The sequence below is a fragment of the Alternaria triticimaculans genome, assembly GCF_023758025.1.
Source record: "Alternaria triticimaculans strain BMP 0046 chromosome Unknown scaffold_8, whole genome shotgun sequence".
Classification (NCBI taxonomy): Eukaryota; Fungi; Ascomycota; class Dothideomycetes; order Pleosporales; family Pleosporaceae; genus Alternaria; species Alternaria triticimaculans.
This window is the reverse complement of record NW_026055965.1, coordinates 841,971-865,770: the sequence shown is the minus strand read 5'-3', so window position 1 is coordinate 865,770 and position 23,800 is coordinate 841,971. Positions and strand designations below refer to the sequence as shown.

Below are 23,800 nucleotides of genomic sequence, written 5' to 3'. Positions count from 1 at the left end.
ATGCCCGTTGCGAAGATGTATTTCTTATTCCTACATAACAGGCAAGTCTCAAGTCAACCCAGCAAGCATGGCGCGGCTGAACTAGTCTACCAGGAAAAAGCATCCACATGCAAATCAAACACAGTCTTGCTGCCTCTCCCCAGACCTGCTACCAAAGCTCGCACCTCATCGCACATATCCGCAGGACCGCATACGACAACACCAACCTTCTTGTAGCCAAAATCAATCTCCTTTTGGAGCAGGTTCCTAATAGCGAAGCGCTGTCCGACGAAAACCTGCTTGTCGGCGACGTTTGCGATGGCCGTGCCCATCTCATCAACTAGAGCTTGATCTGACGCTTTGACGCTCCACGCCAACTTGACGTTTGGATGAATAGAAAGCCAGCCCAGCAGACCAGTGATACCGATACCACCTCCAAGCAACAACAAATGATCAGCCTCGAGAGCCTCGGTGCTGGCTGAATGTGGATACGGTCCGTCTAGGATTGTAAGCAGCCGAGCGTTCTTGTTCAACATCTTCGTTATGCCAGTCCTCTTCTTGATGATAAAGGACACCCCCGTCGTGCTTGCTGGATCTCTGACGTTGCGCGTAACAGGAGTCACCTGCGCTTTATCATCAGGAGATTTTCCTTCGGCGTGACTGCCGTCCGATGTGGAATCACTCGAAGACGCCAGTGCTGGGGCATGCCTGTAGCTTCGGAACAAGACAGATGAGTTGATAGAGAAAGGGTGGTTCTCCCACGGTCGCAGCGGGTGCAGCGTTGGAAATCCAACGTAGCCAACATAGCCTAGCTTCGCCGCCCATCGCACACCAGGAAGATCAACTCGGACGTAATTGTCTCCCACTTCGGTGACATCGGCGTACTGCATGCCATTCTTCAGCACGCGTAGCACGCGGACAAGACGATCAAAGAACCATACTGCGATGGCAGCGTAGAGCCAGTTGTCGTAGAAGTTGTAGCCCCACTTTAGGATGACATGGTACCAGCAACCCACGATGACGAAGACAGCAAGTATTATATGAAGGATAAGGAAGACCTCGTAGGCGAGGCGGCGGAAATAGAGAACGCTCAAAACCAGCATAGCGCATGTCAATACAGTGGCGACGATACCCCACAACCAATACGGCTTGACGGACTCGACTGGATAGCTGCCTGATCCTTGGTAACACAGCAACAGTGCGATACTGTGCACGATGGCTTGGACGGCGAAGATGCGAGCGATCCAGCGGTGCAGCAAGAGGTACGTGCCGTAAGACCAATTGGTGATCCAGAGCAAGAAGTTGTTGCGGCTCGAGAAGAGAATGACAAGGGGCAGGAGACCATATCCAATGTGTCCAGTGCGATAGCCAATGTAAGAGAGCATCTCCGATTTCTTCGAGAAGCCCCATGGATGCGGCTGCGAACTACCATAGTTCACCGAGCTCAAAATGACGTTGAGAGCAAAGAAGAAGAATATGTACGCGGCTTGCCCGACAGTCGGTGCGTTACCGATGAGCCAAGGCAGCGGACGTACTTGGTACGAGCCGATTGTAGACGGATACACAAGATAGGGTCTGAGCTTGTCGAGTAAGCCAGTCGCGAACGGCAGCTTGCGAATGAGTGTGCACAGGATTGGAATGCTGAAGCCCAGGACGACCATGACAATACTAATTATATATTAGAGAAACTCGTTGACTGACGGCGGCTCTACTCACACATATCGAGCTTGCAGCGCTTCAATGTGGTCGAAAAGCCGGTTGAAGTTGAACTGGATATCATAGCTGGCGTCGCTGATCACCATGGGCATGGTCATGACCTCGGTCGAGCTTGCATTGTACACTATAGTAGGCGTCGAGTTCCCGAGCTCTGCGAGCGACTCTGAGTAGGTCCACTTCGGCACAATGTCGGTGATGAGTTTCGTCGCCCAGAATTCTTCTCTTTTCCAGACTGGAGTGTCTGCGCCACATCTTGTGCTCATACAGTAAGCTATGGTCTCCAAGAAGGGTAGACTCTGTGCTTGGCAACTTGGTGTCGGCGCTCCGGCAGCCATGTCCATGTCCATGCCCATGTCGTGGCCATCAGAAGAGTCGGTCGCAGGACATTCGAGGCTGGCAGACGACACAGCATTGTAGCAAGAGAAACCGCAATTAGGGCTGTACCAGGAAAACCCGTACCCGGGAAAGTCGTTGGAAGTCAAATGCGAGCGAACGACGGGAATCGCCGAAATGAGGAAGAGCCAAAGCAACTCCATGATGGTGTTGTCGACGTGGGCGCAAGATGCTCGGTGAGCCAGAGATATTCGAGGCAAAAGTCAGACCAGCTTATACCCGCAACCTAGTTCCTTTTCAGTCCCGACCTGCGACAGTTGTGACCCGTCTGCAATGCAGGCCTAGAAGCCGCATTACTCGAGCGTTCTAATGATGTGGTTCGCTAATGAGCAGGTTGTGAGAGGCTTTACAGCCATGGTCGAAAAGTGCTCGTTAGCCGCCAATGATGTTCTGATTGGCGGCGTCAAGCGCTCTAGCCTGCATGTGAGCATGTTTGCGTGGATTTTACCGGGAACGTGCAGCTCGAACTATTAGCTTAGATTATGGCATAGACTAAGTCTTAATTGATCTCCTTGGGGATTCGTTCTGTGGCGCATTACTGTAGACTTATTTCTTTGATTCGTGGTAGGTGCTGAGTACGTCGTGTGATGGTAACGCGGCTTGCTACCACATTCTAGGATACCCAAAGTCCAGCAGTCCGCATACTGCGCCGGGAAGATGTGTATGGCAGGGAGTTGGATATTGCTTTGTCAATTTCAGGTAGCTGGTTAGTACCATTCTCACGTTCTAACGCTATATGAGGGATGACACTGCGATGTGCATACAAGCATGAACCTCCACGGCATGCTACTGTGGCTTGACTATGGCAGTCTGGAAGAGACCAGCTCTAGGGATATATTGTTGTCATAAAAGTCGCGCGTTGGGTGTCTCTGGAACTTCCAAGCCAATCGAGCTAAGTTGGTGGACGGGCTGACGGGTTTTAATAAGAATCGATTTTGATAGGAACAGGTGACAGAAGTATGCTCTACATGGATCCGCGCCGACATGATGAGTTCGTGACCCGGGTATATGAAATAAGGAGAAGCAAAGTATATCGTACAACGAAAGAGAACGCGCTAGCAACAAATGAAGACGACCCCTTTTTAAAACTAGGAAGCCCGCCTCCAATGGAGACCGAAACACCTGGTGATCTTGCTTCTAAGCTTCTAAGCTTCTCTTAGGAGGACTTCGGAATGACGATGGTGCCCGTTGGTGCCGACTGTATATTCAGCCTTTCGCATGATACGTGAGCCTTCACATAGTGCGTGTACGTCGCATCAGTGCGCGTTGTTGCTCGGTGTAGCACGACTGCACGCGTTGCGGTTGCGGAATCTCGTCGCCGTTCAAGCCGTAAGTCCAGGGTCCGGACGGGTGAACAGGGGCAGTAGAATTTCCGTGGCCGTCGATGAGGGGAATGGCAGAGTCCACTATGTTCGATCAGCATCTGGAGGTCGACTTCATTGTTGTGCGCGGAGGAGTACCTGTCGACACGGGACGAGAGCGGAAGGGAGATGTGCACAGCCCTCTTCGCAATTTCAAGCTAGGCCACGATAGCACTAGAGTGAGTGCGAAACCGAGAACAGCTACGCAAACCCCGATGAGCGTTAGCAGCGCTTCAATCGACAGGGTATGTGATTGGACAGCTGCCCCCGTGGTTGAGTCCCGCTGCGCAGCGTGTGGTATAACGGCTGCGTGGGAGGAGGAAATAATGTGAGCGCTCAAGAGCAGTAAAGTGCACGATGAATTCATCCTGGCATAGGAATCGGAGACGGTACGATTATTGACAAAGGTTGGAAAGTGTGCATCGTTGTTTGTGCCTCGAGTTTCTGTCCATGCCATCTTGTCGCGAATCCCGAGCTTTTGTATATACCCGTGTAACAGCCCTGCCATGCTTCCTCGCTCTCACACTAGGCGGTGTTAAAAAAGATGTCGCGCTAACCGTGTCCGGCTTGGCCAACCTGCACTCAAGAGCCTGGCGCGCTGCACGTTAGCAGGAGATGCGTTTATTATATAGCCAGCGTTGCCTTCGGTTACGCACGGTCTTTCGGAGCAAACCTCGGAACGCAGCATGGCTGAAGTACTTCTCAACCCAGTGCCATGCTACGCAGCCAGTGTGCAAGTCAGTTGTTGCCACAGCATCTCGCAAGGGGTCTGGCCTAGTGATGGAGCGAAAGGAGAGTAGCCAGTCACGGGTACTGCCGCACCGACCTGGGATCAACGATAAGCGATGGAAACCCATCAGAAAATTTGGTTACATGCATGAGGTTGCCGTTGTTCGATCTCATCAAGACGTCCAGATTCAGTTCGTCTCCTCCTCATCAACCCACTCATCTTCCAGCCCAGTGACATCATCGTCATCGCTCGGCTCCTCATCGAACATCAACAGCAAGCGCAACAGCTCGTCTTGTGGTCTTTCGATATGCTGCGATAAATTGGCGAGTATTGGGTCTTCGACTTCGGTAGTCGCCTTATCGTCATTTTCAAGGCTAGGCGCGAGGCTGATGATGCGAATTGCTTTTGTCGGAAATATGCGTCCATTGCCTCCTTCTTCCCGTCGTTGACCGAGTGTCTATTATTGTTAGCAGTTGCATCCTCTTCACTTTGAGCGGCGAACTTACCGCGTATGTTGTCATGATAGCATCATCGAATAGCGCCATGAAGCTGACTGGCACCGCGAGCTGCGGCGCCGAGCTCGTGAGGAAGGAGTATGAAGGGCCCACTTCCTCAGCCTCGTCTCCAACACTGATGCGGTTTTCCCTACTAAGCGCAACTACATACACTCTGTTCTGAATCTCGAACATAATACGATGGTTCCGTGCAGAAAGCCATCCGCCCAAATCGAAAGTGGAACCATCAGACTCGCACTCCAGAATTTGACTAACACTTGCTAAGTTCTTCGACCCGTCCTCTAATGCCTTGCGGAGATCGGAGCAGACAAAGACACGACCCAGACGTGAGAAGCCTACAAAGAGATTGCTGCTGCGGTCCAGCATACCGGCACCCCACTCGTCTTCCTCGTTTGGGTCGCGAGACGCGTTTGGAAGATGGCCTTTGCCGAGACGTATAGGCGTTAGGCGGCTTTTGCGGGGTGCGGACGGAGGGAAGATACGTCGTGATGGGCGGCCATAGCGCAAAGCAGCCAGTGCTGCGTTCGAGGAAGGAGGGTCGGTAGGTGGTAATGGCTCGACATGGTATTTCTCCGTACATTGCGATGGCTGTAAGATTCCCAGAGCCTGTCCAGACTTCTTCTCATACACATGATAGCCACGCGTTCCCATGGAGTATACAACCACGTCCTCGTTCTGATCTAGATGACCAACTGCATCTTGCTCGATCTCCAGATGCGTAATTAGGTTTGGTGGGTTCTGCTTCATGTCGTATACAAAGCCCTGGCCCTCTACTGAGACCACAACCAGTGTCCAGTACGAGAGCTGGAATCCTCTTGTTTGGCAATCGTGATCCAGAACAGCAACGCGTTGGAACTCTCCTCTTGCAGTGCCCTCTTGATCTGTCCGCCAAATTTCAACTGCATCTCCTTCCCGATCAAAGGCAGCCATTCCGTCTTGATACTCCAGATGCGCATAGGGTCTGACGGCGTGATCCTCAGTCGTGTCTAGAGCTGAAGGCAGTTGCCATAAGATGCGACCCGTATCCATGTCTGATACGTACAAGCCGCCTGCATGAGATGTCGAGATGAAAATGCGGCGCTTGAAGTCAGCCTTGAATCTCCATACCGCATGATTGCCAACCTGCAATATGGATTCGCGAGTGGTCGGTTGCGGTGAGTTCCAGTTTCGCTCAAGCAGCGTTTGTCGTTTACACAGGTCTTTCCATGATGTGATGTCATCAAAGAGCTTGGAGAAGCTGGTGTAGTCGTTGACAAACGAGAAGTCGCGCGCGCCGCCAGCTGGCTGCGAGGTCTTATGCGGTTGCGAAGTTTTAGTCGGCGACGAGTAGATGGCTTCTTGATGCGTTCCGTCGATGAACTGGTGCCAGGCGGGCGACACGGCAGTAAGCGATCCTAGGGCTGACACGGGCGTGAAGTCGAGGATGCGGAGCACGATCTCCGGAGGTAGGACCGTAAGCGGGTCCGGGATGGTGACGTTCATAGTCAGTTCCTGTTACGGTGGTTGGGATGTTCGCGCGTTATGCTGGATCTCAGACGCGCTGTCGCTCGTGTTCGCACAACAATATTGTTGATGGGTCAAAAGAAACAGCTTTCCGATGAAGTCATTGTGGAGAAGTCACGTTCGGACCCCAAGGAACATCCATCACTCATATGCGGAAGGAGCACCAACACTACAACGTTCGCGATAGTCGCCATCGACTGCATATTAGAGCACCACATCAGCGACTTGTACCTGATCGCAATAACTCAATCGGCATTATGAGGATTGCATCGTGGGTTGCTCCCGTGGTCGCCTTATCCCCAGAGAGGTAGCAATCGGCGCGTCTCAGCCGACGCGAAGCATCTCGCACTTCCGCACACGCCGGAGAGATTGATAACAAATGCCAACCTGATGACTATGAATGCCGTCCGATATGCGATAAGCAAAAGGTCGGCATTTTGCATCCGGTTAGGCATCGATTGTGGAGATGCGGGCTGAGCCCGCATTCGCCAAGTCACTAGTAGCTTCGGTAACAGCGTGGTACTCATACCATGAACCAAAGAGGCATCTCTGTATGCCTCGTTATCTGGGGTATCGTACCGGCCTAAACTATGCTTCCGCCGGGATGTATATAAAAGCAACAACGGCGGCCGCAGATTCTGCAGGTGTGCTCTCCACCGACCGCTCATCATGGCGGGCCGTTTCCTCCTCTCCGGACTGCTGACCGCGGCTCTTGCGTCAATCTCCGCTTCGGCCGCTCCTGTTATCAAGAGGAACCCTTACAGCTTCGTTCTAGAGAACCCTTACGGTGATGCTGTCTTTGAGCTTGGGAATGTTTCTTACCTGGCCAATACCAAACACCCCAAGGCGAGTGCTGGCTGCACAACCCCGGCCGGCTCTGCTACATCGATCCCCATCACCGTCATCAAGACAAACGAGACGACCATTACGAAGGATGTCTTGGAAAGTGTCATATCTTCATATCTCGATGGCGACGATGTCTTCAGCCATGATTTCCTGGACGGACTGTACCTCTCCTCGGGCGTCAAGTCGACACTGGATGTCTCCGCTGTCGATTATCTTGCGTCTTTGAACACAAGCATGCTTTTCGTGGATGCCTCGGTGAGTACAGATGCCTCGATGAGCAAGATGGTGCTTGAATCGGCTGTCGACCTTCCGGCTGGCCCATACCTCGCATCGGTCCAAGATGGCTCTGTAAGCTTTGCGACTGTATACCGTCTTTACCCGGATACCTACCGCACATTCCTGTTCGGAGCCTACGATGCGAATGATGGACAGGAAAATCACAACCCGCTCGGTATTTTTCTGCCCAAGTTCTGGGACCCCATGATTCCGTAAGCAGCCAGCCACCAACGTGAGGTATCAAGCTAATGAAGATCGTAGTGTTCCTTCACGTATCTACTTCTGGGGAGACGACAGACCCCTGGCTGGAGAGCGCGTTGCAATCAAAGATCTGTACGATGTCAAGGGCTTGCAAACTTCTGGTGGCAGCCAGGCATGGGCTCGCATCACACCCGTTTCAAACGGCACAGCGCCTTCAGTGCAGCAGATTCTCGATCTCGGAGGTGTTGTTATTGGAAAGCAGAAGCTCGCTCAATTCGCTTCCGGTGCTAACCCTTGGGAATGGCAAGACGAGCACTACCCGTTCAACCCGAGAGGTGATGGATGGCTCACGTGCTCAGCTTCTTCTTCCGGCGGTGGCTGCTCCGTCGCTGCGTACGATTGGCTTGACTACGCCATTGGAAGCGACACTGGCTCTTCGATGAGGCGACCGGCTGCAGTAGCTGGTGTATATGGACAACGTCCCAGTCAGGGCTTGATATCACTCGAGCGTGTCATCCCATTGGGAGCAGCAACCGATACCGCAGGAGTCTTCTCTCGCGACCCCTACAAATGGATCAAGTTCAGCAAGTCTTGGTACACACCCAGCCTCTACCAGAACTCATCCATCACTGGTCTATCACCGCTTTCCGTCCCAGACACAAACGCGTTCCCCAAGACCATCCTCTACCCCACGGATTACCTCCCGCTGAACAACTCCGCCGCAGAGCCAATCTTACAAGACTTCATTGCGAATGTGTCCAGGATCTTCAACATGACCGTCAAGGAGTTCAACTTCACCGCCACAGTCCAGAACTTCTCTGACCCCATTGCGAGCAACTTCACCAGGATGGGGCAAGCGACTAGCGCAATAAACGGATGGTCTTCATGGCAAGTCGTCGGGAAACCCCTGATAACCGCTTGGGCCGCACTCTTCAACGGCCGCTTCCCGCCAATCGATCCCGCAAGACGCCTCGGCTGGTTCGCATTCGACGAATCGGAAACCAACCAAACCACCTACGACGCAGCACTCGTGACCAAGAACACGGCCGTCGAGTGGTACGAGAAGGAACTCCAATACAGCACTTCCGAATCATGTTCGGAGTCTGTGATGCTCTACGACATCGGCACCGGCGGCCTACCTTCCTACCGTGAAAGAGAGCTCAACGACTCGCCTTATGCTTCGTACCTAGCTGTCACACCACCGACGGCAAAGATCACTGGTGCGGGCATATGTCCGATATTTGGGTGTGCCGATTTCACGATTCCGATTGGTCAGGTGCCGTATCGGAGTGAGGTTACGTTCCATGAGGAGATGGTGCCTGTAACCATTAACATGGTAGTAAAGAGGGGATGCGACTTTGTGCTTTACAACATGATTGAGAAGTTGGCGGATGAGGGTGTGCTGAAGACGGTCAAGACGGGGAGAACAGCTTATTGATAGTAGAGCTGACTTCGTGGAGTGAGTATGCGATATGACATGATGAATGTAATGCAATCTGGAATGACGGTTCTCTTTCTGGCCCCAACAATTGTCGCTTGATATAAGTGTAAGCATCCGACTGTAACGAGTCGCTTGTAGAGTTGCTTGGACGAAATGTGGCCGATGTTAGTTGTCAAGAGACACCATATTGCTTTTGAATCAACGACTGTGGTCACACCACCGCACTGATGGAGAGGAGATTGCCTGGTAAGGCTGCATTGCATTGATGCGAACCAACTGGTCCAGCGCTCTGGTATCTAGAGCCGTAATGCATCATTCTAGCTTTCGAAAAGCGACCACAACGCCAAATGTAGAGTAGACAATACAATGCCCAATGTCTATAGTTCCCCCGACGCTTTTGAGATGCCGTATTGATGCAGTATTAGAAGAAGAATAAGATGCAAAGACCTGCGAGGTCCCAGGTCATGTCTGGGATTCCTCTGGGTGCTCGTATGCGACTTTGCGCACCTGCAAGCACCCGCACCCATCTATGAGCGGTGCATGGTACACCGGTCCAGCGCGTCGAGCAGCTCGGGTCGTTCCGCCAAGGCCTGTCGCGCTTGGGTATAGCTGAACCAATTCCGATTCCGCTTGTGCTGCTCAGGCCACTGAGCTTCTTGCTTCTCGACAGTCGCTTCGAAGAAATGGTACGAGGCCTTTGGGGCCTGGGAGGTGAGCTGGTCGGGTCTGCGCTTCTCAGGGATGAGGCCGAGGTCGTAGTTGATCTTGCATATTATGCCGGCCTCTTCCCAGGCTTCGCGTTTGGCGGCATCTTGGGCAGTCGCTTCGTCCGTCTCCCAGCCGCCCTTGGGGAGCACCCATCCGTTCCGCTTGGTGGACTGGATGAGGAGCACGTAGTACTTGTCGGCAGAAAGCGGGACAACGCCGGCGACTAGGCGCTCGCCTTGGGATCCATAGCCTGCCGCCAATCAGCCGAAAGTTAAAAGCGGTGAGTAGGGAGAGATTCGCGGCACAGGTTCAGGTATTTGGGGTTCGTTGTGGGGTCTCGTGAGCAGACTTACGTTGGTTCACGCGACCGGTGCGCGACTGCATCGACAGCTGCTGGGTAGCGGCCATGTCGGCGCTGAGGTGTCTGTGAGAGACGCGATAGTATCAAGTGGCACCGCGTGTATGCGACTCGCTCGACGCGACGGCCACAGAAGTCAAGGAGGGGCTTGGTCGGAAGAGCAGAGGCGAGCCAGGCGGTGAATTGAAATGAAGCCGAGCCGACAGCGAGTGTGCGTGTGGCTTCACGGGGCAGTGGTGGGGAGCAAGTGTAAAGGGGGCGGATGTGGTAGGCAAAAGGGCTGAGCAAGGCTCAGTCCCGCGGATGACGGGGCTGAGGATGTTGAAGGAGCCTGCGAGCAGCAAAGAAGTTCGGCATGGTGGATGGATGTTTTAGTAGGTGGTTCGGGTCAGGGACTTTTTACGTGGAAACTAAGGGCTCGCGGAAGCGTCACGCCTGTCGCCAAGCCCCGCCTGCAAGAGGAGCTTTGTCCGGGGTGCCTGCCACCCTCTGCACCGCTGCGCATATCTGCACAAAAACTGCAATCAAGCCCCCGGCGCCCTGCCAGAGTAGGCAGAGATCGAGCCGGCGCGCGCCAGACACTGGCCGTCTGCGCTCCCAGGGCGCTGCAGCGAGAGCCGGCGGGGCACGCGAGACCAGCGCGCCGCCTGCAGCCTCTCTGCCTGCCTGCCTGGCCGCTGGATGACGTACAGGCATTTAAGGGATGAATTGCCCACTAGAAAACGCGCAATTGCCCCCGTGTAGACGCTGGCCAGAGTTCGTGGTGCGCGCCCTGCACGCTGTGATACAACACCTCCGCCGTGCTGTTGAGTGTCCTGACCCCGCGACCGACCGCGCTCCTCCGCCAGAACATCGTCGCAGCCCCCCTGACCGCCTCGACCGACACCATCAGTCCGACGAGCCCTGATCTCCAGCAAGCGGGCGACGACAAGGAGCTATTATTCATTCCCCTTCCGGCTGTCCTCGCTCGCCGCCGCGACGACGCTCGATTCCGCCTCGGACCACTACCCCCACCAGCTCCCACGCTTATGCTGCCCTCATGCAGTCCAGTGTGACGCCCTTCGGTATCTTCTGCTCCAACCATTTCCCTGGGTTCCGGCTCGTGCCTGTCTGGCTGGCCACCAACCCGTCTTCGCTGCTCCCAGCACTGCGGACAGGCATCTCCGGACCCTGCCATGGACGAGTTGCTAACGGTCGTTTCCAGGCTACAGTAGTGAGTCGTGCGGGTACTGCAAAGACGCATCGAATGGCAGTAGAACCGCCAATTCTCGTACGTGGATTTTCATAGTCATGCCTACTCAGTCATGGATGGATCGCCATGCCTGCAGACCGCTGTCAGAGCGGTCAAGCCTTCTCACACGAACAATGGGCGTCAATGTTGCAGCCGGCGCTTTTCCCGCCTGCATTTGATGTTCCGTTAAGGTTACCTGCGCTCACGTGCTGCCCCCGCGTCGCGTGCAATTCTGCCCGATCCCACCCATGCCTCGAGCGATGCGTCGCCGCCAAGCATCGTCTACGCGTCGGCAGACGTCGTAGAGTGTAGATCCTGCGTCGCGAGATGAATTGCATCACAGCGCATAGTCAATGCTGCCATCGCGATGGCCGCCCTGTCGCATAATCATGGAGCGGGGGAAATCGGAACGAGGCTGAGCGCCGAGAGCACTGGCTGACCTTGCCCGATTAGGAGCAAGCTACTACTTCTCATCGAAAAGCTTGACCGTTGAGGTCTACCAGATCCTCGTGGACCGCGGCTGGAGAAGGTAACGACCCACTCATGCGCGGCGCATGTTTGCAAGCACCTTGCATCGCAGCACTATGCCCATAACAGCAGCTGATACCGGCTTCTAGATCTGGTACCATCTTCTACAAGCCCGACGTGCTGCGACACTGCTGTCCGCACTACACAATTCGGTAAGCAGCATTGCAGAGACATCCGACTAGAGGCTTACCCGAGGTTGGTCTACCCGTCGCTTCCTTCAAGCCCTCGAAGGATCAGAGGAAGGCAGTCAACCATTGGAATGACTACGTGCTAGGCGAGGCTTATATGAAAGAGGCTTCTAGGCTTCACCCAATATCGAAAGAGTGCGTAACAACACCGTGTATTTCCTACAAGACTAACAGCTCCCAGGGAGAAAGCTCGTGTCAAGAACACGTTTGACCTTAGTCGTGAGGTGCACAAGACCGAACTCCAGAATGTTAAGCGCCCGCCTGAACCCGCACATCGCTTCGAGGTGACACTCGAACCGGCAGCCTTTACGCCCGAGAAGTATGAGTTGTTCAAGAACTATCAGCAAAACGTACACAAAGAGAAACCTCATGAGATCTCTCAGTCGGGGTTCAAGCGTTTCTTATGTGATTCGCCGTTGAAGCAGACCTCTAGAACTGTCGACGGGAAAGAGCAGCTCCTAGGATCATACCACCAATGCTACCGACTCGACGGACGACTCATTGCGATGGGCATCCTTGATCTGCTACCTCACTGCGTTAGCGGTGTCTATATGCTCTATCATTCCGATTTCGAGCAATGGCAGTTTGGAAAGTTGAGTGCGCTACGAGAAGCGGCATTGGCGCTCGAGGGTGGTTACCAGTACTACTACATGGGGTACTACATCCACTCCTGCATCAAGATGAAGTACAAGGGTGACTACAAAACTCAGCATGTTTTAGATCCCGAGACGTACGAGTGGCATCCGCTGGACGCTGAGCTACGCGCTCTGTTGGACAAAAAGACCTACGTCTCGATGTCTAGGGAGCGTCGTAGGAAAGAGCAAAAGAGTGATGAAGAGACGAGTGCCGCAACAGAGCAGGATGACTACTCCGACTATCCTCTACCAACAGCTGCCGAAGGTGGCAAGGCCATTTCCGACGGCATGTCATTGTTCGATTTGAAGGTACCAGGGCTCATGACAGCCGAAGAAATCGAACAGCAACTTGACCTGGCCACCATGCCCATCCGGGTCCGTGGACAGATGGCGGAAGCTCAGGTACGCGAGCAGTCCATACGTTGATAACTGCCAAGCGGTACTAATAGCTTATAGGATCTTGTCTCCTGGGATGGCAGTGATTTGAAGAACCCGCGTTCAATCAAGGGCATCATTGGCGAGATGGTCGCATGCATGGGCCCTGAAGTCGCATGGCAGGTAGTGGTACAGCTTGGATGAAAGAATGAGGTTAGGAGAACCACGTCAAAATGCTACTGTACTATACACGAAATCAGACACTATATAGTCTGCCCTTGATGCACGTCAATACAAGTCAGCTAGATGCGCGCTTACATATTCAATGTCTGGTCGCTTCCCCTAAGGACGAAGTAGCTGGCCCCTTTGAGCCTAGCTTGTACGTACGCCGAGGCTGCCGGTCGGAATATCGTCCACCTTACCAAAAGTTCACGCACAACACGGCGATTGACGTAGCACGCAGCCATGTCCGCGTCGCCCCTTACACTCGTCGTGCGCCCCCGTGGTATGTTCTCTCTGTTCATTGAGTGGCTCTAGCCTGGCTGAGCGCGTTCTGATTGCTGTTGGCTAACCCCTCTATAGGCCGCCCGATCAAGAACCTCCCGGAGACTATCACCGTCCCATCAGATGCCACTGCCTCCCAGATCTTTGAAGAGATTGCAAAGGCCTCAAGGTTCTCAATCCACCGATTGAGGGTTACCAAGGGCAGCGATGGCTCGCCGATCAACAATGTGCGCGATGTCACGGTTCACGACACAGGCCTGAGGAACAAGAGTGCTGTGGATGTCAAGGATCTTGGTAAACTACATATCGTCTGATGACGATTCAGATGGCTAACAACATGAAAGGTCCCCAGATCTCCTGGCGAACCGTCTTCATCGTCGAATACCTCGGACCCCTCCTCATCCACCCGCTCATCTACTTCGGCCGCTCCCTCATCTATGGCACCTCGGCGCCCCCCTCGCAGCTCCAGAAGCTTACCTTCCTTATGTGCGTCGCCCATTTCGCAAAGCGCGAGTTCGAGACCCTCTTCGTCCACCGCTTCTCGTCGGCCACGATGCCCATCATGAACATCTTCAAGAACAGCGGCTACTACTGGATCCTCTCGGGCTTCAACTTGGCATACTGGAGCTACGGCCCTAACAGCCCGGCTGCTAAGCCTTCAAATCCCCTCCTGACATATCTCGGCGTTGCCCTATTCGCAATCGGCGAGGTCTGCAACTACAGCACACATCTGACGCTTAAGAACTTGCGTCGTCCAGGCAGCACTGAGCGCGGTATTCCTAAGGGACTCGGCTTTGATCTAGTCACATGCCCCAACTACATGTTCGAGGCAATGGCTTGGATCGGCGTGGCCCTCGTCAACTGGAGCTTGAGCACCGTCATTTTCATCATCGTGGCTGTCGGACAGATGGGTGTTTGGGCTTGGAAGAAAGAGAAGAGGTATCGCAAGGAGTTTGGCGACAAATATAAGCGCAAGAGGTACGCCATCTTGCCCGGCATCTGGTAGAATGACGCATCGGGCGATGGGTACCGGTTCATTGAGAAGCTCGCACTTGACAGGTGCGTGGTGCTAGTGGGGAGGCTTTGCGCACATGGAGAATGCGAGAAGACAACCAATTAAAGACAAAGAACAATATATGAGTAACAACAGAAGCCGCTAAGGCTGCGGCGAGGCGGACTTGTAGAACTACAATACGTAGGCCGTCACACCCACTCAAAACGGTGACACCTCCGCAGGTACCCGTAGCTAATGCGCCGATGCCTCTGGCCAGCTGAATCACACTAAAGATGTTCGTCACTTGTTTGCTGAAGGACCTTTGGTGACAGATCTCGATGTAGCTGCGTGATGAGTTTACGTCTGCCCTTGACTCATTTGTGCACCTCAATATATTGACAAGGCCTGTGACATTGAGTGTGTGCTCGATTCTGATTCCCGGGTACAACCATCATCCACACCACAACCCAATGTTTTGCTTTTTTGTCGTGATGGCTTGTTGGATCTGCCCGCCCGGCGGCCACTCCCATATCGCCCCGATGAACGCCGAACAAACCCTGCATAAGCGCGGGAAGAGCATGCCACCCACCTGTCATCTCCCCACCCACGCATTTCCCAAAAGCACGCTCACCGACACTCATAAGCAAGTGAGGCTCGACCGACCTGCAAATCACACTCAATATCTCGTTGCCTGCAAGAAACTGCCTGCAAAAAGGCAGATCGAGGCTGAGATGATGCGGGCCCTCATTTCTGCCTACCAGCGGTCAGCCAAAGAACCCAGCCGGCAAGCCCGTTCGTGATCAGCCCTAGCCTTAGCCGCAGCACTACCTCGACCTGCCGAACTGGCTAATCAACAACTCTCCATTGGCCATTTACCGTGTTTGGGCACGCCGGGCCGCGGCTTACGATGCCCAGGTGGGAGAAGAGGACCTTTCTTCAGCTGTGACGGGCTGGGCTTGGTGGCGCTTTTTGATTTGACGATCCCCGGTGAGAACTAGAGGGACTGCTAGCTTCAGCCGCAGTTACGCATCTGGTCGTGTGAGGACGCGTGTATAAGAGGACTGAGGCAGGAGCCATTGTGGGACGAACAATAGCCTCACACCCATTGTCCCCTTGTGCTGAACCATTTCGATCGTTCTGTTAGCGTTTGATCTGGTGTTGCGCACATATACCCCTCGTTGCTTTTTCTTTGGCTGGCTGCGCGGTCTTCGGCTTGAACTACTTGCATCTGCAAGGCTGGTCGTCACGTTCTTGCCTGTCACATCTCGTTCTTGCTACTTCGAGTAACGGGCGAGATTGTTGGACGTCGTGACGTCGATTGCAGAGGCGGTAAGAGTACACAAGCGACCTCACAAGATACTCTGTGTTGCGTACCTAACAAAGGAACTACTCGCTGAACGGTGTTCGACTGAATGTAAGCCCGACGGTATCTCTTATTTACTCCTTCTGCTGTCACTCCTATCTCCTTTTGTAGCTCCTGTCTTTCTGGTTGGATGCACCTACCATTTCCAGATCTTCGAGCAAGATGAGGCTTCCAGATTGCCCGCCAAGAAAACTGTCCCTTCTCAACCCAGTCGCAAGATCAGATCTAGCCGAGAGAATGCCACTAACACAACCTTCCAGCATACCCAAAGATATGGCTGCAATAACAGCAGACGCGAAAGCGGCATGGGACGCCCATGTCGATACCCGCACAGGAGCGGAGCCACCAAAACCAGCTGACCCATCTGAGATCAGCACACTCAGGAACAAAATCGGCAATTCCTTCAAAGCAGCAGCAGCCTTACTAGGCGCAGCAGCAGCCCCGGTTCCCGACCAGACAGGCGATGGCTCGAAGATTGCCCCAGAAGAGAAGGCTAGCTTGTACAAGAAGATTGAGGGCAGTCTTCGAGATATGTCTCACCTTGGTGTCGACAACATCCAAAGTCTATTGGAAATCCAGAAGGAGAAAATGCTTGGTGGCTATACTGATGACAAGACTTACCTGATGGAGGGTCTTATCCGGACCGCCGCCAAGCTGCCCGACGGATCCAAAACTAGGGACGCAGTTACAGGCAATTTCCTAGAACAGCTATGGAACGACTTGCAACACCCACCGCAGTCATACCTCGGGGAGAAGTTCCAGTATCGATCCGCAGATGGCTCCAACAACAGTCTTGTCAACCCCCAAGTGGGCGCAGCAGGGACACCATATGCTAGAACGGTCAAACCATCTCAGATGCAGACCCCTGCGCGCCCAGATCCGGGTGTCGTATTCGACAGCATCATGACCAGGAAGCATGCCGAACTGCATCCTAACAGGATCTCGAGCATGCTGTTCTATCTGGCATCTATCATCATCCACGATTGCTTCCGGACGAGCCACGAGGACTTTGCCGTTTCCATGACATCTTCTTACCTCGATCTATCGCCCTTGTATGGAAGCAACCAGGCCGAGCAAGACATGATGAGGACCGGACGCGATGGAAGGATCAAGCCTGACTGCTTCTCGGAAGCGCGACTGTTGTTCTTCCCCCCTGGTGTAGGCGCCATGTTGATCATGTTCAACCGTTTCCACAATTACACTGTCGAGAACTTGGCCGCGATCAATGAACAAGGGCGCTTCAAGAAGCCTTCAAATGAAGCGCCCCAACCTACTGGCGATGCTGAGGCCGACAAGAAGGCCAAGGATAAGTACGATGCAGCATGGAAGAAGTACGACAATGATCTGTTTCAGACTGGTCGTCTCATCACCTGCGGCCTTTACGTCAACATTATTCTGATCGACTACGTCCGCACCATTCTGGATCTCAACCGCACAGATAGTAACTGGCAGCTGAATCCCCGCGCTGAGGTAGCGAACCTACCCATGGGTGTTGGCAACCAGGTCTCAGCTGAGTTCAACCTCGTTTACCGATGGCACTCTACAGTGTCCGATCGTGACGAGAAATGGACGCAGGAGATGTGGGACGGTATGTTTGGCGAAGGTCGTGACCCCAAGTCTATCAGCAAAGGCGAGTTCCTTGGTACCTTGAACAAAGTCTACAGCAAGACCGATCCGGATCCATCGAAACGCAAGTTCGCTAACCTGGAGCGAAGCGAGTCCGGCACGCTACCTGACCAAGGCCTTGTTGGCATCTTGACATCAAGCATTGAAGACTGTGCCAACTCTTTCGGGCCAAACAGAGTTCCCGCTGTCTTCCGTGCTATCGAGGTTCTCGGTATCGAGCAAGCACGTAGCTGGAACTTGGGCTCGCTCAACGAGTTCAGGAAATACTTCAAGCTCGAGCCGCACAATACTTTCGAAGACATCACGTCCGACAAGTACGTGCAGGAACAACTCAAGCACCTCTACGACCATCCCGATAAGGTTGAAATCTACCCTGGCATTGTTGTCGAGGATGCGAAGCAACCCATGGCTCCAGGTTCCGGTCTCTGCCCAGGGTACACCGTCTCTCGCGCTGTTCTCTCAGACGCGGTAGCGTTGGTGCGCGGCGACCGATTCTACACTCACGACTACAACCCGCGCACATTGACTAATTGGGGCTACCAGCTTGCTGATAGCGATCTTGGTGTTGACAATGGATGCGTCTTCTACAAGCTCTTCCTGCGCGCTTTCCCACAGCACTTCAAGTACAACAGCGTGTACGCACATTACCCTCTAACGGTTCCCTCCGCGATGAAGGTGGCTCTCACCGATTTGAAGAAGGACAACTTGTACGACTTTAGCAAACCAGTGGCAACAGCACACCCACACTTCGTCAAGGAGTACAAACTCGCCACGGGTATCATGAAAGACCAAGCTACCTTCAAAGTCGTCTGGGGCAGAGCCATGGAATACATCATGGGTCCCGCATCCGCCGACTTCATGCTTGCTGGCGACGGACCCAAGAATGCCGCATCAAGGCAAATGGTCAGCAAAGCCCTTTACGTCTCGTCGTGGGACAAGGAAGTACGCGACTACTATACGCTCAAGACCAGGCAGCTGTTGAAAGAGAAGAGCGTAAAGATTGCCGATTTCAACCAAGTTGACATCATACGCTCCATCGGCAATCTTGCCCACGTTCACTTCTGCTCTGAGTTGTTCATGTTGCCGCTCAAGACGGCCGCACAACCCCACGGTATTTTTACAGAGGCTGAGCTCTACCTCATCATGTCATCGGTCTTTGCGCTCATCTTCTTCGATGCGGATCCTGCTTCATCTTTCCCTTTGCACGTCAAAGCAAGGAAGGCAACACAACTGCTTGGAAACATCGTTGAGAAGAACGTGCAGGCCATTGCAAACTCTGGAATCTTGTCCAGTATCATGGCGACGATCTGGCCTCAGGAAACTACCATGAAGTTCTATGGCGTGCATATGATCAAGCGACTTCTAGAGAGCGGCATGTCGCCAGAGACCCTGACTTGGGGTCATATTCTCGGTACAGCAGGTGGTATGGTGTCCAACCAAGGCCAACTCTTTGCTCAAACGATCGAATACTACATCCTCGGCGCCGGCAAGAAGCACTGGCCTGAGATCCAGAAGCTTGCTGAAGACGACAGCGAAGAAGCGTTCGAAAAGCTGATGCACTACACCATGGAAGGAGGCCGTCTGAACGGCGAAACAGGCGTCATCCGCGCCGTCGCCAAGCCCACCTCCATCACTGAGAACGGAAAGACGACAGACCTCAAACCAGGCGATGCTGTCTTTGTGAACTTACGCGTTGCATCGCACGACCCAGACGTCTTCCCCAACCCAGATGAAGTCGACATCACACGCTCCCTGGATTCGTACATCCACCTCGGATACGGTCCACACCAGTGTCTCGGACTACCGATGACGCGCATGGCGCTCACGACTATGCTCAGAGAAGTCGCTCGACTGAAGAATCTACGCCCTGCGCTTGGTCCGCAGGGCAAGATCCACAAGGTGGAGAAGAAGATGGGGCCGGGCGAGGAGAAGTACTCGTACCATGCCTATTTGACGGAGAATCAGGATATGTACTTTCCGTTCCCTTGTGGTAAGTCGTCCGAACCTCTTGATTTGTCAATCAACCCGTTAGAGAACGTTTGCTGACTTGATGTGTAGCTTTGAAGGTGTGCTGGGATGATTAGATGGATGTAATGCTTGCATCTGGAGCTTGATGGATGGATGACAGTGTGTGATGAGATGAACGATTATTCGAAGGGTTTCGGTATAGTTTAAAAATCGCCTATGTTATCTTCGACGGCGAACGGCGTAGATAGCTGAAATGATATGTGTTCCCTACCCATCATTGCGTGACCCGATGACTCGTCGTGCTGTACAAAGTATGGGACGCGGGAGATGATGAGTATGCACAGTACCAGACTTGATATTGTAGCAGTAGTCCGGGATGAATAAACGTGCTAGCAAGGCGAATCAATAGGTCGATGTCAACGTTTGAGTTATACTCAATCGCCAGGCAGGCGACCAAAGACGAAGCGAAGACCTCAACCAAGCCGGAGTTGCCGGGAGGTCTCAATACGAGCGCTTCATAGGCGGTACACTCGCCGCTTCCTTCTCATCCAATGTCGTCATCTGCACCGCCCTTGTACCAAACGTGACTTCCTGACCAACATTGCCCTGCCACGTCAGACTATGCTTCATCCAATCTTCGTCATCTCTTTCCTTGAAGTCATCTCTCGCATGCGCGCCTCTACTCTCTGTCCTTGCCAACGCCGCCTTACTCGTCTGCGAGGCGTTCGTAAGAAGGTTGCGTAGTTCGAGCGTCTCGATAAGATCAGAGTTCCATATTAGGGACCGGTCTGTGACGCGGAGGTCGGTGGTATATTTCTTCTCGATATCGCCGAGTTGAGTGTTGCCTTTGGATAGTGAGTCGTGGGTGCGGAATACGGCCGTCGTTGATTGCATGGTGGCTTGCATGTCGTTTCGTAAAGCGGCGGTCGGCGTGGTTCCCTTCGTGTCTAGGAACGTATTTATCTCGCTGATGGAGTCGAGGCCGACGTTTTCGGGGGCTGGAGTATGAGGCGCAGATGGGGAGTGGTTCGCAGAGATGTGCAGTGCTGTTGCGCGGCCCTAAACATGGTCAGCATGTACAGCAAGGTTAATAGGAGAATTTGAGTACTCACAAATACCACAATGTCGAGCAAGGAATTCGCTCCCAGCCGATTTGCGCCATGAACGCTGACGCATGCGGCCTCACCTGCGGCATAGAGGCCATCTACAACAGCTTCTTTTCCACTCTTGGCGTCTACATCCAGCACCTGTCCATGATAATTCGTCGGTATACCGCCCATACAGTAATGTACTGTCGGCAACACCGGTATTGGTTGTCTCGTGATATCGATGCCGGCGAAGATTCCTGCTGTCTCCGCGATTCCAGGCAGGCGTTCCATGATAACATCCTTTGGTAGATGTGAGAGTTGGAGATGGATATGGTCTTTGTTCGGTCCACAGCCGCGGCCTTCGAGTATCTCAAGATTCATGGAGCGGGAGACAACGTCGCGCGATGCCAGGTCTTTCGCAGTAGGGGCATAGCGCTCCATGAACCGCTCGCCTTCGCTGTTCAGAAGATAGCCGCCTTCGCCGCGAGCGCCTTCGGTGATCAAGACCTAGTGTATTCGTCAGTCGAGAGGCTTTGTGGTCGTTGCGTCCGTGGACATACGCCTGCGCCATAGATGCCAGAAGGATGGAACTGCACAAATTCCATGTCCTGGAGCGGCAGTCCTGCTCTTGAGACCATTGCGCTCCCATCGCCAGTACTTGTATGCGCGCTCGTTGCACTGAAGTATGCTCTTCCGTATCCGCCAGTAGCCAGCACCGTGTTCCGGGCAAAGATTCTGTGAGTTGTGCCATCTTCCATATTCAGCGCTGTTATGCCCACGCAGTTGCCCTCGCTCATCATCAAGTCGAGCGCAAACCACTCAATGAAGAACTGCACTCCTTCTTTGAGACTCTGTCCGTATAGTGTATGAAGCATTGCATGCCCGGTACGATCTGCTGCACATGCCGTCCTGTAGGCCTGGCCGCCTTTCCCGTATTTGAGCGACTGCCCTCCCAACGCTCGCTGGTAGATGGTGCCTTCGTTCGTCCGACTGAATGGCATGCCGTAGTTCTCGAGTTCGACGACTGCTGGGACGGCCTCGCGCGTCATGTAGTGTATCGCGTCTTGGTCACCGAGCCAGTCTGACCCCTTGATGGTATCTACTCGCATGTTAGCCAAAGCTATCTTGGATAGCGCACTTGCTCACCATACATGTGCCATCGCCAGTCGTCCTCAGTCATGTTCCCGAGCGCGGCGTTGATTCCACCCTGCGCGGCGACGGTGTGCGAACGGGTAGGGAAGAGCTTCGACACGCATGCGGTTTTGAGTCCGGCTTCGGTGAGTCCTACAGCAGCTCTGAGGCCAGCGCCACCGGCTCCCACAACGATTGCACTGGTCCGAAGTTAGCTACATGCATCCGCATAGATTGAATGTCGATTACTCGTAGTGGTGGTCAATGACTGTGAGTCCTTTGACATTTGGCCCATTGACGGAGGCTAACTTCCTGTGGTGTCTTGGGTTAAGTAATTGCCGGTGAGCACTGTACTGGCGGCGCGAGATGGCTCGCGCAAAGGCACGCATCATGGAGAGCGATGGGTGAAGAAGAGATACATTGGGTATTAGCTAGATCGAGAGAAGGACCTCGAGACATCAGAGTAGTACACGCGGTAGTTAGTACCAGTGGCGCTAGCATGTAGGCGTTCGGCATGCCCCTCTAAGCTTCCCTCGGCTGTATAATGACCCAGGGTGGGTGGAGGTTGATAACGCGGAGAAGGACCCTTATACTTCAAAGTGCCGAACGCTCCTCGACAGCGGTGTCTCAGGAGTCAGATAGCAGGAGGCCATCATTCGCGACGATGTTGAACAATCGAGACGCGTCGTCTGATAGAGGGAGAAGTTTGCGGGGTAGACGGGAGTGAATGTTGGAGACGCGATGTGGCGAAGATCTGGGCAGGAACAACATGACTCGTGCATGCGCGCTACCCCGGAAATCAGCATCAACCAATCGGTCACAACGCATTACGCAAGGCGAGAGACCGATCAGCCTTCCGTCGGCTATACAACTTGCACTAGTCCAAGACATCACTTTATCTCCAATATCGTGCTTGGCATTTCGTAGCAAGTGTTCGCCCTTCGTGGCCGTTTCTGCTGGCATGAAGCGCCCGGTGCATGCTCTCCCGTGACGTCATACAACGAGTGGCAATATGGCGGACCTGGTGTGTCCAACCACTGCGCGTCGGGGAGTAAAGGGCGTAGAAAGGGCTGATGCGGATAACACGGGTGTATGGTCAGTTTGATGATAGCTCTGTTGCCTCAGTGTGCTCTTTGAAAGCTGTACAGCTCATTAAGATACATTTTCCGTCCGCTCAAAAGACTTCGTCGCAACCTCCTAACATGACGACCGAATGGGCAAAGAAATGGTTTTCCGACCCCTCATCCACTCCAGCATCTAACCAACAGATCACCATCATCGACGAGCTCCTCTCCTCCAAGACATCGCCCGGAAGCTCTGCCTCCGCAACAGCCTCCCTCGTCGAAGCGCAAGACGACATCAGCTACGCACTAGCCGATCTCGTTGGTATCTACTATTCGGCTGCTGAATCATGTACCAGTTTGAAGGAACTGGAACTACTCGTAGCATATCTCGTTGAACTAGCAAGACTACCCGATGCTGTGAACCGAGGGCCAGAGGCCAGGAGCTGGGATGTACCTGGCCTAGAGCCGCCACCCAAAATTGGGGTTGGAGAGGTCATTGTGATTGAAGGGAAGAGGTTGTGGAGTCAGTTACCGTGGTTCAGTATGCATCTTACGGAAAAATTTCAGGGTACGTTTGCCAAATCTCTATGCTGCCGTCTGCCACCCTATATATCTCATGGCTGACGATGTCATAATAGGGCCCGAGCTATGGACTCACAGTATCCGTAACCCAGCAACCCCTGAAGTCGCAACCACCAAATGGAGAGACTTCAACACTCTCCTCGCACTTACCGCGCATAGTCCAGATGCTCAAACTACACCAGCTCTCGCAGACTACACCAGACTGTCTCGTGTGACTTTGGCCATGGCACTGGAACATTCGCCTGGTACAAGGCTGGGCAAAAATACACCCATGCATGTACCGGCGGCTGCACAGTGGCTTTTGATCGCGGGGAATGAGATAGAGGAAATGTGTGAGGCGGGTACGGAGTCGATGAATGAGGGTGATCTTTGGGTGGAAAGAGGAGGAAGCGATGTTTGCGATGTGGCAAGATTGCAATTCTGGAAGGAGAGATTGAGAGACTTGGGGTATTGATGTCATCGTTGGTAAGAATAAGCTGGCGTTAGATACCGTTAC

General features: G+C 53.6%; 7 protein-coding genes across 7 annotated transcripts; 3 read left to right on the top strand and 4 right to left on the bottom strand.

Moving 5' to 3' along the window:
- Positions 1 to 86: 86 nt before the first annotated feature.
- On the bottom strand, positions 87 to 2,231 carry J4E78_006214 (uncharacterized protein; the record flags this gene model as incomplete). Its single annotated transcript, XM_049366827.1, has 2 exons — positions 87 to 1,647; positions 1,696 to 2,231. 2 exons carry the CDS (start codon positions 2,229 to 2,231, stop codon positions 87 to 89), a joined length of 2,097 nt encoding a protein of 698 aa, XP_049221533.1.
- A 2,135-nt stretch (positions 2,232 to 4,366) lies between these two features.
- J4E78_006213 (uncharacterized protein) lies at positions 4,367 to 6,176 on the bottom strand (the record flags this gene model as incomplete). Its single annotated transcript, XM_049366826.1, has 2 exons — positions 4,367 to 4,636; positions 4,686 to 6,176. The coding sequence occupies 2 exons, from the start codon at positions 6,174 to 6,176 to the stop codon at positions 4,367 to 4,369; spliced, it is 1,761 nt and encodes a 586-aa protein (XP_049221532.1).
- A 690-nt stretch (positions 6,177 to 6,866) lies between these two features.
- On the top strand, positions 6,867 to 8,958 carry J4E78_006212 (uncharacterized protein; the record flags this gene model as incomplete). Its single annotated transcript, XM_049366825.1, has 2 exons — positions 6,867 to 7,531; positions 7,581 to 8,958. The coding sequence occupies 2 exons, from the start codon at positions 6,867 to 6,869 to the stop codon at positions 8,956 to 8,958; spliced, it is 2,043 nt and encodes a 680-aa protein (XP_049221531.1).
- A 530-nt stretch (positions 8,959 to 9,488) lies between these two features.
- Positions 9,489 to 10,077, bottom strand: J4E78_006211 (uncharacterized protein; the record flags this gene model as incomplete). Its single annotated transcript, XM_049366824.1, has 2 exons — positions 9,489 to 9,919; positions 10,023 to 10,077. The coding sequence occupies 2 exons, from the start codon at positions 10,075 to 10,077 to the stop codon at positions 9,489 to 9,491; spliced, it is 486 nt and encodes a 161-aa protein (XP_049221530.1).
- Positions 10,078 to 11,801: 1,724 nt separating this feature from the next.
- On the top strand, positions 11,802 to 14,494 carry J4E78_006210 (uncharacterized protein; the record flags this gene model as incomplete). Its single annotated transcript, XM_049366823.1, has 7 exons — positions 11,802 to 11,814; positions 11,971 to 12,109; positions 12,156 to 13,011; positions 13,066 to 13,167; positions 13,441 to 13,489; positions 13,567 to 13,782; positions 13,833 to 14,494. 7 exons carry the CDS (start codon positions 11,802 to 11,804, stop codon positions 14,492 to 14,494), a joined length of 2,037 nt encoding a protein of 678 aa, XP_049221529.1.
- A 1,624-nt stretch (positions 14,495 to 16,118) lies between these two features.
- J4E78_006209 (uncharacterized protein) lies at positions 16,119 to 19,517 on the top strand (the record flags this gene model as incomplete). Its single annotated transcript, XM_049366822.1, has 1 exon — positions 16,119 to 19,517. The coding sequence occupies one exon, from the start codon at positions 16,119 to 16,121 to the stop codon at positions 19,515 to 19,517; it is 3,399 nt and encodes a 1,132-aa protein (XP_049221528.1).
- A 423-nt stretch (positions 19,518 to 19,940) lies between these two features.
- Positions 19,941 to 22,050, bottom strand: SDH1_2 (succinate dehydrogenase flavoprotein subunit; the record flags this gene model as incomplete). The annotated part of the gene is made up of 5 exons (XM_049366821.1): positions 19,941 to 20,498; positions 20,552 to 21,034; positions 21,088 to 21,626; positions 21,674 to 21,858; positions 21,908 to 22,050. 5 exons carry the CDS (start codon positions 22,048 to 22,050, stop codon positions 19,941 to 19,943), a joined length of 1,908 nt encoding a protein of 635 aa, XP_049221527.1.
- Positions 22,051 to 23,800: the final 1,750 nt, after the last annotated feature.